Source organism: Balaenoptera borealis, assembly GCF_965194805.1.
Source record: "Balaenoptera borealis genome assembly, chromosome: 19".
Taxonomy (NCBI): domain Eukaryota; kingdom Metazoa; phylum Chordata; class Mammalia; order Artiodactyla; family Balaenopteridae; genus Balaenoptera; species Balaenoptera borealis.
Window position 1 is genome coordinate 55345454 of NC_138878.1, and position 16736 is coordinate 55362189.

Consider the following 16736-nt stretch of genomic DNA (forward strand, 5'->3'; position numbering starts at 1 on the left):
CTTGATCCATCTTTATCCACACCCACTGGAGGATTTTGAAGGAAATCCCAGATATCATATGGGTTGTCTCTTTTCAGTATGTATCTCTAAAAGTTAAGGATTCTTTTTAAAAACATAACCACAATACCACTATTATCTTTTAAAAAACCCCAAGAATTCTTAGATATCCCCAGATATCCAGCCCATGGTCAAACTTCTCTGGTTGTCTCAAAAATGTCTTTTTACCATTTGTTTGAATCAGAATCTAAATAAGGCGATATGTTTTAGTTGGTTGCCAAGTCCCTTCAGTCTCTTTTCGTATGTAGATTTCCCTTCCATTTTTTTCTTTTTTTCCCCTTTGAAATGTATTCATTGAAGAAACCAGCTGTCTGTCTGGTAGAACTTTGCTCCTCAAAGTGTGGTCCCTGGACCAGCAGGCTCTGCATCACCTGGGAGCCTGTTAGAAATGCAGAATCTCAGGCTCTTACCCAGACCTGCCCAATCAGAATCTGATTTTTTAAATAAATCTCAGGGCATTCGTGTGCATACTACCATCCGAAGAGTGCTGGCCTAGTTTCCCACAGGCTGAATCCGGCTGATGCACACCTGAGGTGTCATTTAAACATTTTCCTCTGTCCCCTGTATTTTCTTGCAAACTGGGAGATGGGTCCAGATTAGATTGGATTAGATTCCGGTTTGGCAAGACTGCTTCACAGATAGTGGTGTTTGTTGTGTTAGAACCTGGGTGGGTTTCTCTTCAAAGATCAGAGGGGCGGGACTTCCCTGGTGGCGCAGTGGTTAAGAATCCGCCTGCCAATGCAGGGGACACGGGTTCGAGCCCTGGTCTGGGAAGATCCCACATGCCGCGGAGCAACTAAGCCCGTGCGCCACAACTGAGCCTGCGCTCTAGAGCCCGCGAGCCACAACTACTGAGCATGCGTGCCACAACTACTGAAGCCCGCGCGCCTAGAGCCCACGCTCTGCAACAAGAGAAGCCACCACAATGAGAAGCCCGCACACTGTGACGAGGAGTAGCCCCCGCTCGCCTCAACTAGAGAAAGCCCGTGTGCAGGAACAAAGACCCAACGCAGCCAAATAAATAAATAGGCGAATAAATAAATAAATAAAAATTAAAAAAAAAAAAAGATCAGAGGGGCTGCAGGGAAAGGCAGTCAGAGGACGCTTTTTGAACTGTGAAGATTAAGTAAGTGCTTGGGAGAGAAACAGGAATGGCATTCGTGGGTGGGGGTGGGCACGATGTGCGCGAAGACCCGGACGACAGGTTGCCCTGGGGGAGGTGGAGGAGGTTGGCCTCACTGGATCAGAGGTGGTGCAGCCCATGAGCCACTTCAGGGCTCTTGTGGAGCCTCCAGTGCCTGAGTTTGGATCTGTAGACACCAGCAGCATCAGGCTGGGGCAACTGGCTCCCGAGTCGGGGATCCAGAGTCAATACCACCTCCAGTTCGTCTTCTTCCTCACCCTGCCCTCTTCTCCCTTCCCAGGTGGAACCCAATACAAAGCTGTTTCCTGCTGTCTTTGTCCTGCCGACACACCAGAACGTCATCCAGTTTGAGCTGGGGAAGCAGAAGGTCAGGGTGCAGTGATGGGGCACTAAGGGGGGCAGGCTGAGGACAGAGGTATGGGAGGTCAGGCTGGCAGAGCGGCTGAAGTGGGGGGAGAAATCCGGGAGGGCTTCTTGGAAACAGAGTGGCAGGAGAGACAGGGTGGGGAATCCTGACATGTGCGTACCCCTGTGTCCCCAGAACATCATGCCGCTGTCGGCCGCCATGTTTATGAGCGAGCGCAAGAACCCCACCCCACAGTGCCCGCCGCGGCTCGAGATGCAGATGCTGATGCCCGTGTCGTGGAGCCGCATGCCCAACCACTTCCTGCAGGTGGACACGCGACGTGCGGGCGAGCGGCTGGGCTGGGCTGTGCAGTGCCAGGAGCCGCTGACCATGATGGCGCTGCACATCCCCGAGGAGAACCGGTCAGGGACAGCCCCGGCGCCCAGGGGTGGGGCGGATACTGCAAGCCCTCTGGGGTCTGGATCCCACCCGGTGCCCCTCCCCACTACCCCGGGACTCCACACAACACCCCAGGAAGCCCCAGGCCTACCTTACCATCCCCAGATAACACTCCAGGGGGCTCTAAATCCCTTTCAGCAGGCTCAGACCCACCTCAGGGGACCCAGACTCAGCCCAGGCATCCCCAGCTAACACCCCAGTGGACTCCAGACTCACCCACGGGCTCCAAACCCATTGCAGGGAGTCCAGATCCACATCAAGGAGACCACACAACACCCCAGGGGCCTCAAGTGCACCTCAGAGAGTCTTGCACATTATTCAGACAGGCCTGGAGGCACCCCAGGTTCTCTTGGACATACCCAGGAGACTTTAGAGGTATCCCTTGGAGATATCTAACCTGCTCCAGGGAACCCAGACACACCGAGCTAAAGAGTATTCACATGGATGACAGGAAAGCTTTTAAGGACTCTAAATGTGGCCAGGATCCCAGACTCACCCCAGGAAGATGCTTCATCTTTCCTTTATTCACTGATTGGACAAATAGCTCTGAGCTCCTCCTGTGTGACAGCAGAATTCTAGCCTGGAGACACCAAGCTCTTGTGAACGGACATTCTAGTAATGCTCTTGTATAACTCAGGGGACTCAGACCTGCCCAGGAGGACTCAGACCCATCCCCAGGGGCCTCAGACACACCCATTTATTCATTTGTTCCTACAACAAATATTTATTGAGCACATACTATTTGCTAATTCCTTTATTTATTTATTTATTTTTGGCTGTGTTGGGTCTTCGTTGCTGCATGTGGGCTTTCTGTAGTTGCAGCGAGCGGGGGGCTACTCTTCGTTGCGGTGCGCAGGCTTCTCATTGCGGTGGCTTCTCTTGTTGCGGAGCACAGGCTCTAGGCGCGCGGGCTTCAGTAGTTGCGGCTCGCGGGCTCAGTAGTTGTGGCGCACTCGCTTAGTTGCTCTGCAGCATGTGGGATCTTCCCGGACCAGGGCTCCAACCCGTTTCCCCTGCAGGTGGATTCTTAACCACTGCGCCACCAGGGAAGCCCGCTAAGTCCTTTTTAGGTGCTGGGAATATAGCAAGCAAACAAATAAACAAAAGAGGCAGAAATGTCCTGTACTGGTGGAGTTTACATTCTGGTGGTGCTCAGATATAACCAGGGTACTCAGACCTGCCAGAGGGGGATTCAGACCCAACTTGGGATCCTAGATACATCTCAGGGTCACCAGATATTTCCCATGGACTCTTAGATCCCCAGAGTACCAGACCATCCCACAAATCCCAGATGTATGTCAGGGAGCCCCCAGACCACTGAGGGACTTCCAGAACCATTAAAAGACTCCTAGACTCAGCTCCACAGACCTCACAGAACCTTGACCCAGCAGAACACTGGGATTCGCTGCTGGGGCCACCAACACTCACCTGAGCACCTCTTTGCCTCTCTGTGGTCTGTGTCTCTGTCTCTCACCTCCTCTGCCTGCTGAGTCCCTGAACGTGGCCCATCTCCACTGCAGATGCATGGACATCCTGGAGCTGTCGGAGCGCTTGGACCTGCAGCGGTTCCACTCGCACACCCTCCGCCTCTACCGCGCTGTGTGCGCCCTGGGCAACAACCGCGTGGCACATGCTCTGTGCAGCCACGTGGACCAGGCACAGCTGCTGCACGCCCTGGAAGACGCGCACCTGCCCGGCCCCCTGCGTGCAGGTTACTACGACCTCCTCATCAGCATCCATCTCGAAAGTGCCTGCCGCAGCCGCCGCTCCATGCTCTCTGAGTACATCGTGCCCCTCACTCCTGAGACCCGTGCCATCACCCTCTTCCCGCCTGGAAAAAGAGCAGATAATGGTCCCCGCCGCTACGGCCTTCCTGGTGTCGGCGTCACCACCTCGCTGCGGCCTCCACACCATTTCTTAGCTCCCTGTTTTGTGGCTGCCCTGCCAGCTGCTGGGGTGGCAGAAGCTCCAGCCCGTCTCAGCCCCAGCATCCCTCTGGAGGCTCTTCGGGACAAAGCACTAAGAATGCTGGGGGAGGCAGTGCGAGACGGTGGGCAGCACGCACGTGACCCTGTCGGGGGCTCCGTGGAGTTCCAGTTTGTGCCCGTGCTCAAGCTTGTGTCCACCCTGCTGGTAATGACTTCCTCCTGCTTCCCTCTGTCCTGTTCTTTCACATTCCAAATCATCCATCCATCCGTACATACATACCTACATACATTCCCCTCCCATTTATACATCCAACTGCCCGTTCATCTCTCGGTCCATATACCCTTCACCTTCCAACTTATCCTTCTATCATCTACTCATTCACTTTTCCTTCCATCCATTCGTCTGCCATCTATTCATCTGTTTAGTAATCACTTCCTTCTTTCCATTCATCCATCCAACCAACCATCATTCATCCATCCTCCACCACCCTTTCCATCCATCCACCTATTCATTCAAACATACCCCCATCTTTCCATCCAAAAGTTCCTCACCTATTTATCCTTCCAGTCTCCACCCAATTATCCATCCATCCATACATGTATCCATCTATCTAACTTTCAATCTAGTTGTCCATTCATTCTTCCATTCATTCACACATCATTACATCCACCATTTCATCTATTCATCCATCCACCTACCCATTTATTTATTAATCTATCTTTCCCTTCATGCATTCAACCATCATCTTCCTTCCACCTGTGCATCCATTCATCCACCCATCCACAGATTCATCCATTTCTCCATCTTCCACTTATCTGTCCATCAATCCATGCATCTCTCTATCCATATATATTAAGACCCATCCACGTACCCACAAATCCATCCAACCATCTACACCCTTTAATTCACTCGTTCTCCATCCTTCTATCCTTTCTTCATTTCATGTACCCCTTTCATTCACATACCCATCTAATGACTCCTCCATATATCCATCCATCCATCCGATTTTTCATACACAAACCTATCCACCCATCCACATATCCATCCTACCCCAGTGCCTGGTTATTTACCCATTTATCTATTTGCCCATCCACTCATTTACTTGCTTATGCGTCTGTCAAACCATCTATCCACCCACCTATCTATACATCATTTATCCTGTCATCCATCTACCCACCATCTCTTCTTCCACCTTTACCTTCACCTCTCAGTTCATTATCCACCCATCCATCCATCTCCTCGTCAAACCTCTACTGTTCCATCTGTTAATTCATCCACCCAGTCACCCAGTCCTCCCCCCATTCATTCATCTCTCTCTCTTTCGCCACTATTTTTCCCTTTTATCTACCTGCTCTCCTTCCATCTGATAGCATCTTCATTATGTTGACTGAGAGCTAGCATATGCTGGGAGATATGAGGGCCTCAGGTGTAGGGTGTGTCCTGTTACAGAGTAACAAATGCTCAAGCTTGGGAAAAAGGACACTTCCTTGTGAAGGGAGAGGTGCTCATGTTTGGCTATGTAGTCTGGGCCATGTACGTGGGACACAGGGTGTGGATCTGGGGGGATCTTAAGGAGGATGGATGGCAGGGCAGGGGGATGCCATTCCTGCTTGTAAGAGGAATCATATACAGCCAATGCAGGAATGAATCTGGCCTGTGCAGGAGAAACATATCTGGAGAGTGAGGCTGGGTCTTGATTATGGAAGCCTTGCAGGCCACAGTGACAGACCCAGGCTTTGTCCCATAGGTGATGGGCATCTTTGGCGATGAGGATGTGAAACAGATCTTGAAGATGATTGAGCCTGAAGTATTCACTGAGGAAGAAGAGGAAGAGGAGGAGGAGGAAGAAGAGGAGGAAGAGGAGGATGAGGAGGAGAAGGAGGAGGATGAGGAGGAAGAGGCACGGGAGAAGGAAGATGAGGAAAAAGAGGAAGAGGAGACAGCAGAAGGGGAAAAAGAAGACGACTTGGAGGAGGGGCTGCTCCAGATGAAGTTGCCGGAGTCTGTGAAGTTACAGGTGGGCTGATTCTTCCTGTTTTCCAGCCTCCATTCCTCTGGGCTAGGGCATACAGGGTCTGGTGGGGCTTGAGTCTGGACTTTGTCCCAAGGCAGTGGGGAGCTGTGGAAGGGCATAAAGCAGTGGAGTGCTGCTGGCTTTGAATGAGCTATCTGGTTTCCATGTGGGAGGTGAATTAGAGGGATGAGACCATGGAGATGGCTGGCTTGAGGATCCAGGCAGGAGACAGTGGTGGCTGGACCAGAGCAGGGCTATGGAGTGGGGAGAGAAAGCAAGAAAAGTTTCAAGGAAGTCCTGATGGTCTCACCACCATCCCTCCTACTGCATGGCTGTCATCCCACAGATGTGTCACCTGCTGGAGTATTTCTGTGACCAAGAGCTGCAGCACCGTGTGGAGTCTCTTGCAGCCTTTGCAGAGCGCTACGTGGACAAGCTCCAGGCCAACCAGAGGGACCGCTACGGCACCCTTGTGAAAGCCTTCACCATGACTGCAGCTGAGACTGCCCGACGTACTCGCGAGTTCCGCTCCCCACCCCAGGAGCAGGTCCTCTGACCCCTGACCCCAGCTGGCCTTACTGTCTAAACCCAACCTCAACCTCTCCCCTTACTCTGATCACTGATGATACTCACTTAACCTCTCAATCTGAGCTTGACCTCTGACCCTATCCATATACTTATCTGTTACTCTTCTACCTCTCTCTGAACCAGACTTCTGAGTCACCGCAGACTGACCCTGACTCCTTTCGAACCTTTAGTCGCCCAGATATTCTTCACTAATGACCTTAGACAGGAACTCACGATTGGATCTTTGATCCTTGACTTCAGAGTTCCTGCTCTGGGGTCTCTGACCCTCATTCTAATCTTTGACCTTCCCCTAGATCAACATGCTATTGAACTTCAAAAATGCTGAGGATGAGGAAGATTGTCCTGTCCCTGAAGAGATCCAACAGGATTTGCTCGAATTTCATCAAGACCTGCTGACACACTGTGGTAAGAGAGGAGATCAGAGAATCCTCCTCCCAAACTTGTTCTTGAGACCTGTCTTGAAGTTTTCCTAAGATTTCCTGATCTTAAATATCTACAGTATTTGTGCAGTAACTGTTGGTAAAATGAATGAGTGACTGAATGAATGAACATGTTAGTGAACAGGTAGATGATGAGTGGAAGGATATGTTTATATGGGTATTTGGGTGGATGTATATGTGGACAAATGGCTGTAGGCTATAGCTGGATGGAAGAGTGTGTGAATTGATGGAGAGAAGGATGGCCGAATAAAGAAATGGGTGAAGAGATGGCTGACTGGTTTGGATGAATGAAAAGAAGGATGGCTGGAGGGATGGATGGATGACCTCTATTTTTTCTCATAAGTCAGCTGATAATCTTACTGAGATTTTCTTATATGTGATGAGTCATTTTTCCCTGGCTGGCTTTCAAGATTTCTCTTTACCTTTGCCTTTAAGCAGTTTGAGTATGATGTATCTAGGTGTGGAGCTCAATGAATTTATCCTACTTGAGCTGTTTTTGTTTTTTGCCGCATCATGCGGTTTGTGGGATCTCAGTTCCCCAACAAGGGATCGAACCCAGGCCATGGCAGTGAAAGCCAGGAATCCTAACCACTAGGCCACCAAGTTTCTTGGATGTGTAGATTAATATTTTTCATCAAATTTGGGACTTTGAGGCCATTATTTTTCCAAATATTTTTCTGCTCCTTTCTCATCTCTCCTTCTAGGACTCCCATTATGCGTATGTTGGTACACTAGATGGTGTCCCACAGGTCTCTGAGGCTCTGTTAGTTTTTCTTCAGACTGGATAACCTCTGTTGTTCTATCTTCAAGTTCATTGATTCTTTCTCCTACCAGCTCAAGTATGCTGTTGTACCCCTCTAGTGTTTTTTAAATTTCAGTTTTTGTACTTTTCAACTCTATATGGTTATTGTTTACATTATCTACCTCTATTAATATTCTCTGTTTGATGAGACATTGTCATCATAGTTCTCTTTAATACTTTAGACTTGGTTTCCTTTAGTTCTTTGAAGATACTTGCAATAGTTGATTTAAAAGGCAAATGATTCAAGGAATGAATAAATGAACAAACATGAACATATAAAGAAACAAATGAAAAACCCCACGAATGCACACATGAATGAGAAATGAGTGAGTGAACACATGAATGAATAAAGAAGTAAATGATAAGAGGCGATTAATAAGCAATGAATGATGAATGACATGCCCTCCCTTCTTGACCACCTCCAGGAATTCAGCTGGCGGGGGAGGAGGAAGAACCGGAGGAAGAAGCCACCCTGGGCAGCCGCCTGATGGGCCTGTTGGAGAAGGTACGGCTGCTGAAGAAGAAGGAGGAGAAACCGGAGGAGGAGCCACCTGCCGAGGAGCACAAACCCCGTGAGGACTGGGGCCACCAGGGATGGCACAGGGGTGGCCCAAGCAGCCCTGCGCTTGGGGAGTTTCTGGGTCCAAGACAGGCCACCAGGAGTAGCCCAAGGGACGGGTGGATGGGTATTAATGAGAGAGGAGGAGTGGAGAGAGGGGTGAGAGAGGAGGCATGCTGGAGGCGTGGCCCCAAAGTTGGGGCTGCACAGTGTGTGTGTTGGAACAGCGTGGTGCATGGCTGCCAGAGCAGAGGCATACATCCAACCTTGGGATGGGGCAACTAATGCACCACCGTGGCTTCCATGTACTTGTGGCTTTTCTTTGTTTTTCCCTTATTTCTTGGTGAAAGTGATTACTATGCTGAGGGGTTAGGAAAGCAGCCATGATAAATGTTGGGCCCATGGGTCATTAGGCAAACTATATATTAACACCATATAACAAGGACAGAGTCCCTAACATTGGTGGAGGGTTTATTCTATTACATTCAAGAAATTTTATTGGGCCAACTCTGGGCCAGGCACTGTTGGTAGGGCCAGGGAATATAGTAGGGGGAAGAGTCAAAGTCCCTGCCCTCAAGGAGTTTAGAATATTACAAAAGATACAAATATACATATACCATAATATCAGATGGCCATACATATTAAGAAGAAAACTAAAGCTGAGTGAGAGGAGAGAGAGGGACAAAGATGGAGAGGTTGGAGTGGGGGAGTGAGGTATGCAAAGATCTGGGGAAAGATGATTGGTACAGATGGAACAGCCAGTGCAAAGGCCCTGAGGCAGGAACATGCTTGGTGCGTTTAGAGACCAGTGTGGCTGGAGCAGAGTGAGCAGGAGGGGAGGTACAGAATATGAAGTCAGAAGTGATGGGTCCAGATCGTGTAGAGCAGATGGAAGGAAGGTAGGACATGTCACAGGTCATGAATTGACACCATCATTCAGTGCCAGTGCAGGAAGGTTTCTTCTGACCCTGAGACACAGGAGACATCTGTCTTCTCTCCCAGAAATCCTGGGAAGAAAAAGGGTTGGGAGAGAAAGAGAGACAGGGAGAGAAATGGATGCTGGATATAGGAGAGGAGAGTCCCGGGGACATCGCCAGGGAAAATAAAAGAGTTCATTTTTGACATAATTTTCAGATGACACCAAAGTCTTCACCGTTTTTCTTTGTGTCTGTTGTCTCCCATGATGAAAAATCAGCAGTGTTTTTACAGAACAAATGGAATTACCACTTGCACTTTCAAAGGTGCTCAGAATAATGCTCTGGTACTTTGCAGTGATACAAGTGCTTTTTCCTCTTAAAGCTTTTAGGGGGGCACTTATGGTCTGGGTATAGGGTGAAGAGGATAGGGAGACTCCTAGAGCCACAGAACAAAATCTGCCAGAATCTGCCCACTCCTGGCAGGAGGAGGACGGGAGGTGAATGGTTAGCAACTGAGAAGCCCTCTGGAAAGAGGGGCGCCCTCTGTACCATTTTCGCTCAAGGCCCTGGTCAGGAAGAGTGTTCCTACCCTTGTGTCCCCTTCCCAGAGTCGCTGCAGGAGCTGGTGTCCCACACAGTGGTGCGTTGGGCCCAAGAGGACTTTGTGCAGAGCCCCGAGCTGGTACGGGCCATGTTCAGCCTCCTGCACCGGCAGTACGATGGACTCGGGGAGCTGCTGCGTGCCCTGCCCCGGGCCTATACCATCTCACCCTCCTCCGTGGAGGACACCATGAGTCTGCTTGAGTGCCTTGGCCAGATCCGGTCACTGCTTATCGTGCAGATGGGCCCCCAGGAGGAAAACCTCATGATCCAGAGCATTGGGTGAGGCCCCGCCCCTCCCCTGACTCTGCACATCCCCGGGGAAGGGAGGGGAGACCTTCTGGCTCAAGCTTGTCCACCGGCTCACGTCCTCTGGATGCAATAATGTGTCCTTCCCCACTTCTGCCCCATCCTCAGGGTGGTGTGCTCCTCCCAGCAGCTAGCCCATCTCCCTAGGTAATGTCCCCCCCTCTTACCTCTCCACCCACCCCTGGGTAACAGCTCCTACTCACCTGTGACTCTTGGCTCAAGATTTACCCTCTTTGAGCTTCGGTTTCTTCATCTCTAAACTGGGGAAGAGCCACGCTTATCTTGAAGAGTTGTGGTGCGGCTTCAGTGAGCTCATGTAGTGGTAATAACAGTAATAATAATAATGATAACAATAGTCTTCAGCACTCAGCGCCAAGTGAGCCTCATTCATTCACTCAGCAAACATCTATTGAGCACCTACTGTGTGCCAGGCCCTTTCTAGGCACTTGGGGTTACAACATGCAACATGATAAAGATCTCCGCCCCAGGGGGAGCCCACCTTGGATCCTCTGGTTTCCTTGTCTGTGAAAGAGGGATAATTCCAGTTCCCGCATCACAGAGTGGACATAAGGATTGAATGAGTTCAGATCTGTAAAGGGAGTAGTGCCGGGCACAGACTAGGAGTTCAGTAAATGTTAACTGTTACCACAGTGGTGGTGATGGCTCCCGCAGGGGTCTGGAGGCTCTCCGTGGACTTGACCCCGTGCACTCTACCTGTCCACAGGAACATCATGAACAACAGAGTCTTCTACCAACACCCGAACCTGATGCGGGCGCTGGGCATGCATGAGACAGTCATGGAGGTCATGGTGAATGTCCTTGGGGGCGGCGAATCCAAGGTAAGGGGGCTGCGTGGGCTGGGGAGCTCAGGGGAGGGGGCCCCAGAGGGCAGGCACTGACCACCAGCCCACCCTGCTTGCCCAGGAGATCCGCTTCCCCAAGATGGTGACCAGCTGCTGCCGCTTCCTCTGCTACTTCTGCCGCATCAGCCGGCAGAACCAGCGCTCCATGTTTGACCACCTGAGCTACCTGCTGGAGAACAGCGGCATTGGCCTGGGTGAGGAACCCTGAGCCCACTCCTGGCGGTCCATCCAGGCTGGCCCTGCTCTCCGCTGGCTCACTTAGTCATTTAACAAACACTCACTCTCAACTCACCCTGGATCTGGACCTGTAATGAGCAGTGCTGGGGATACCCAGACAGCCCTGGGCCTGGCCCTAATGGGGTTCACAGTGGAGTGGGGTAGACAAACCCATCCCAGACAGTGTCAGCCTGGACTGATCAGGCCTGGGATGGAGAAGCACAGTCAGAGGAGCCACCTGACCCAGGCTGGAAAAGGGGTGGTCAAGGAGGGCTTCCTGGAGGAGGTGAGGCAAGCAAAAGTGAGACAGTCAGCTAGGCACCTCTGAAGAGCATTCTCACTGCCTCTCACCCCCACAGGCATGAAGGGCTCCACGCCCCTGGACGTGGCAGCTGCCTCTGTCATTGACAACAACGAGCTGGCCTTGGCGTTGCAGGAGCAGGATCTGGAGAAGGTGTGGAGGGAGAAGGCCTGGCCCATACCTGGCCCCTTGGGGCACCTGCTGATTTGGGTCCCACTCTATGGGTGCCATTGTGCATGGTCCAGAACTGAATCAGAAGGGGAATAATTTGCAGCAAAGGGACAGGACCCAGTCACTCGCTCACGGGGCTGAGTGAAAATCTACACCCCACCCTCCCCAGCCACGTGGGCTTGGCACGTTTCTTGGCCCTCTGTGCTCCCTGCTTCTGTGTGTAGCAGTGAAAGGCATGGGCTCTGGAGTTCAGCAACTTAGATTCAACTCCCCGCCCCCACCCCCACTCCCAGCCCCACTCTCTTGCTGTGTGGCCTTGGACAAGTGGCTTAAATTCTCCAGGCCTCCATCTCCTCATTTGTAGAATGAATATAATAGAAACAATTTCATACAGTTGTTCTGCGGATTAAATAAGTTAACTCACGAAAGCGTTTACAAAGCAGTAAGCACTCTCTGACAGTTATCTACTATTATGGTATTATTATTTAACAAATGTTTTTGAGCACCTACTATGTGTCAGGACCCATCCAAGGCAGTAGGGGTATGACAGTGATTGAGAGTCAAAAATCCTTGTCCTTGTGAAGCTGACATTCTAGTTGGGAGGGTGGATAATAAACAAGATGAAGAAGTAAAATATGTGGTGTATTAGCTAATGACGAGTGTTAAGGAAGAAAAAACGTGAGCAAGGGAGAGAAATATCAAGTGTTGGGAGGGTGTCTGAGTTTAGACACGAGTGGTCAGAGAAAGCCTCACTGAGAAAGTGACCTTCAGGTAAAGCTCTGAAGGAGATGGGGGCCATATGGACATGAGGGGGAAGAGCATTCCAAGCTGGGAAGCAGCCAGTGCAAAGGCGCTGAGGCAGGAGTGAACCTGATGAGTTTGAGGAACAGCAGAGAGAGCAGTGTGCTTGGAGCAGAGGGAGACAGGGTGAGTGCTAGGATGTGAGGGCAGGGAGTTGACAAGGGCAGATTGTGTGGAGGGTCTGTGGGCCACAGCGAGGGCTCTGGCTTTAGCCCTAAGTGAGACAGTAGGGGTCTCTCTGACTGTGTGGGGGACAGACTAGGGGTTGAAGGGAACAGTGAGCCCAGGGAGGAGGTGGCTGTGATGGTCCAGGTGGGAAATGATGGTGGAGGATGAGGGTTATTGTTTGCTGAGGGATCCAAATTGGATTGCGGAGCTCCAGGGATGGGCAGGGACTTGAGCCTTGGGGAGGAAGGAGGTGTGGGTCTAGCCTTTGGCTGAGCCTCCTGTGCCCCCAGGTGGTGTCCTACCTGGCAGGCTGTGGCCTCCAAAGCTGCCCCATACTCCTGGCCAAAGGGTACCCAGACATCGGCTGGAACCCCTGCGGCGGCGAGCGCTACCTGGACTTCCTGCGCTTCGCTGTCTTCGTCAACGGTGAGGCAAGGGGCGGCGGTAATAGGGCGGGAGGCTGGGGGTCACTGGCTAAAGCCTCCCTCGGGTGTGGCCCACAGACTGGGCCACAGGCCTGGCCTGGGCAGGGATGCCTGCAAGTGGGCGCGGGGCAGGGTCTGGAGGTCAACAGGGGCCTGACGTTCACCCCTGGGGTGCCAGGTCAGGGGCCGTCCAGGGAGGGACCCTGGGCTGTGGCTCATGAGGCCTCCTGACCCCGCGAGCCACCAGGTGAGAGCGTGGAGGAGAATGCCAACGTGGTGGTGCGTCTGCTGATCCGCAAGCCTGAGTGCTTCGGGCCTGCCCTGCGGGGCGAGGGCAGCTCGGGGCTGCTGGCCACCATCGAAGAGGCCATCCGCATCTCCGAGGACCCCGCGAGGGATGGCCCAGGAGTCCGCAGGGACCGGCGGCGTGAGCTGTGAGTCTCCTGCCCCCTCCTCGACAGAACCACCACCCTCCCCGAGCCCCTGCTGCCTCCTCACACCACCCGCCTTCCTCTGCAGCTTCGGGGAGGAGCCTCCCGAAGAAAACCGGGTGCACCTTGGACACGCCATCATGTCCTTCTACGCTGCCTTGATCGACCTGCTGGGACGCTGTGCACCAGAGATGCATGTGAGACCTGAAGGCTGGGCTGGGGGGCGGGCACAGCCAACCTTGAACCTCTTCATTCAGACATTCAACAACATTGATTTAGCTCTTGCTATGTGTGTGGTCCTGGGCTAGGCAATGCTGGGGACACACCAGTGGCCGAGAGAGCCCCTGGCCCCACTCCCACAGAGCTCTCAGTCCAGTGCGGGAGATCAAGCAATGAAAGCCAGTGGTAGTCAGGGCTGCAGGGGGAGAAGCACAGGCAGAGGGGTCAGGGCTGGGAATTCTAGAGTTAGCTCCACGAGACGGAGTCTTTACCTGCCAGTGGGTCGGGAAGGGATGGAATGGGGGAATGACCACATGGGGCAGGGGGTGCCTGATGACATGCCCACCTCCCCTCTCCAGCTAATCCAAGCCGGCAAAGGCGAGGCCCTGCGGATCCGCGCCATCCTGCGCTCCCTCGTGCCCCTGGACGACCTCGTGGGCATCATCAGCCTCCCACTGCAGATCCCCACCCTGGGCAAAGGTGCGGAGGGGCGGGACTCAGCAAGGGAGTGACGCTGGGGAGGAAGCAGAGGGACCCCAAGGGCAGCCCTGACCCCGCTCTCTTGCCCACAGATGGGGCTCTGGTACAGCCAAAGATGTCGGCATCCTTTGTGCCGGACCACAAGGCGTCGATGGTGCTCTTCCTGGACCGCGTGTACGGCATCGAGAACCAGGAGTTCTTGCTGCATGTGCTAGATGTGGGTTTCCTGCCCGACATGCGGGCGGCCGCCTCGCTGGACACGGTGAGTAGTCTGGCCACTCTCCCGGCCTCCAGAGTGGGATGTGTCATGGGAATAGTGGCAGCACTTTTGTTTGTTCTGAACTTGTGTACATATCATAATCCTCCCTCCTCCACCATCAAGATAGAAAACAAAAACCAAGAAAAACTCTGAGTTCTGGGAAAGGGTGGGTGGAAATCTCCAACACCTCAGGTTATAGAAAAGAATTCTCAGTGATGGCTCAGCACCGTGGAGATACAAAGACCCATGCACAACACCAACAACAAGAACAATAATAATAGAAGGTGACAATGCCACGTTAGGATGAAGACTGATAACTCACCATTGGTTTGGCCAAATGGAGGAAGCAGTTTCAGTGAGGTGGTGGGGCTAAAGCCTTATGGGAAAGGGTTTAGGAGAGCCTGGGAGGACTTCCCTGGCAGTCCACTGCAGGGGGCACAGTGGAAGTTTGCCCCCTGGTCAGGGAACTAAGAGCCGATATGCCATGCGGTGCAACCAAAAAATATATATATAGAGAGAGAGCGAGCCCCTCTCAGAGAGAGAGGCTGAGAGGTGAGGTATTGGAGACAGCGAGTGTTGACAGTCTACACAAGTTGGTGACAGAAGAGGCAGGGAAATGGCGATGTGCTGGCCGGGTGAACTTGGTCAAGAGGAGGCTCTTCTTAAGATGGGAGAAATGACTGTTCCCTACTGGGAAAGGGAACCCCGGAACTTGAATCTATAACTACCGGTTTATCAGAAATACAGGGGGCAGAGGAACTAGTTACCTGACACCACTGGGAAGCGACCAACCAAGGCCAAAATGTAGGAAATTCCACTGGACCCATGACTCAGTTTCTTCAGCAAATAAATAGCCTTAAAGGGGGGGGGGGGAGGAAAAGAGACAGTTACTGATGGAGACACCTGTCAGCCAAGTACAGTATGGGGGTCTTCTTGGGGCCCTGATCCAAACAATCGCAGCTAAATGCAAAGCCATTTTTGAGACAATTAGAGAAAGCTGATCATGATTATTAAGAGATTTCGTTAATTCTGTGAGGTGTGATAATGGCAGCATGGAATGTTAAATAGAAGTATTGATACTTGTCTGAATGGAGATACATATTGAAGTATCTTTGGATAAAGTGATATATGGCTGGGGGTTGCATGAAATATTACAGGAAAAAAAGGCGAGGGTAGAGAGGAAAAGCATGCAGAAGGTGGGTATCTGCAGAACAGCCTAATCTGGGTAATGAGGGTTCATTAATTGGCTCCTGGACTTTTGCGTGTATTTGAAATTTTGCATAGTCCAAAGTACTAAGGGTAGTGGAGTCTGGGAGAAGCAGGTTTCAGGGGAAGATCAGAAGCCAGGGTCGTTTGCCCAGAGTTATCCTGGGCGGGTGTCAGGGCTTGATGTCCCCACCCTGCGCCCCAGGCCACTTTCAGCACCACGGAGATGGCGCTGGCGCTGAACCGTTACCTGTGCCTGGCGGTGCTGCCGCTCATCACCAAGTGTGCGCCACTCTTTGCGGGAACCGAGCATCGCGCCATCATGGTGGACTCCATGCTTCACACGGTGTACCGCCTGTCCCGCGGCCGCTCGCTCACCAAGGCGCAGCGCGACGTCATCGAGGAATGCCTGATGGCGCTCTGCAGGTGGGGCGGGACCCTGGTGGGCGGGGCTACGGGTGGGGGGGACCTCAGGGTGAGATAACCCCGCCCCGTGCATGTCCCCGCAGGTACATCCGCCCGTCCATGCTGCAGCACCTGCTGCGGCGCCTAGTGTTCGACGTGCCCATCCTTAACGAGTTCGCCAAGATGCCGCTCAAGGTGAGGGCAAGCCCTCTTCAGCTTGCGTATTTCCATGCTCCACCCACCGGCTTGCTCCACCCACCGGCTTGCTCCGCCCTCGGACTATGGGGCTCATTTGTATCACACCGCCCAGGCCAGTTAACCTGCAAACGCGCGGGCAGCCGGCCCCATAGAAACCTCTTTAACGTTCACTTTGCGTCATTGGTGCCTCTAACACTCCCTAATTAGCGTTTAATTCGCATAACAGTGAGCCAACCCCCATCTTAATTAGCATATATTTGCGTGGGGCACACTTTTTCTAATTAGCATGCTTATTCGCATGCTTAGACCACCGGCCTTCCACTATTCAAATGACTGCATTTATTTCAGTAAATAGTACCACAGCTATCCTGAATATTTGCACACTGTCTCTCCTATTATTTTTTCATTTGCATGCTAGTTTGCATAAGG

General features: G+C 52.2%; 1 protein-coding gene across 2 annotated transcripts in view; it reads left to right on the top strand.

The window, feature by feature from the left end:
* RYR1 (ryanodine receptor 1) overlaps positions 1–16736 on the top strand; it is a 117281-nt gene that overhangs the window by 34678 nt on the left and 65867 nt on the right. For both annotated transcript variants that reach the window (XM_082367486.1, XM_082367487.1), the window contains exons 32-49: positions 1482–1568; positions 1743–1969; positions 3527–4139; positions 5683–5952; positions 6296–6496; positions 6831–6942; positions 8205–8351; positions 9864–10137; positions 10889–11003; positions 11089–11221; positions 11603–11697; positions 12975–13110; positions 13357–13543; positions 13629–13737; positions 14119–14239; positions 14332–14501; positions 15910–16130; positions 16214–16304. In XM_082367486.1, the coding sequence (XP_082223612.1) occupies positions 1482–1568; positions 1743–1969; positions 3527–4139; positions 5683–5952; positions 6296–6496; positions 6831–6942; positions 8205–8351; positions 9864–10137; positions 10889–11003; positions 11089–11221; positions 11603–11697; positions 12975–13110; positions 13357–13543; positions 13629–13737; positions 14119–14239; positions 14332–14501; positions 15910–16130; positions 16214–16304 (3309 nt within the window). The remainder of the gene's footprint in view (positions 1–1481; positions 1569–1742; positions 1970–3526; positions 4140–5682; positions 5953–6295; positions 6497–6830; positions 6943–8204; positions 8352–9863; positions 10138–10888; positions 11004–11088; positions 11222–11602; positions 11698–12974; positions 13111–13356; positions 13544–13628; positions 13738–14118; positions 14240–14331; positions 14502–15909; positions 16131–16213; positions 16305–16736) is intronic.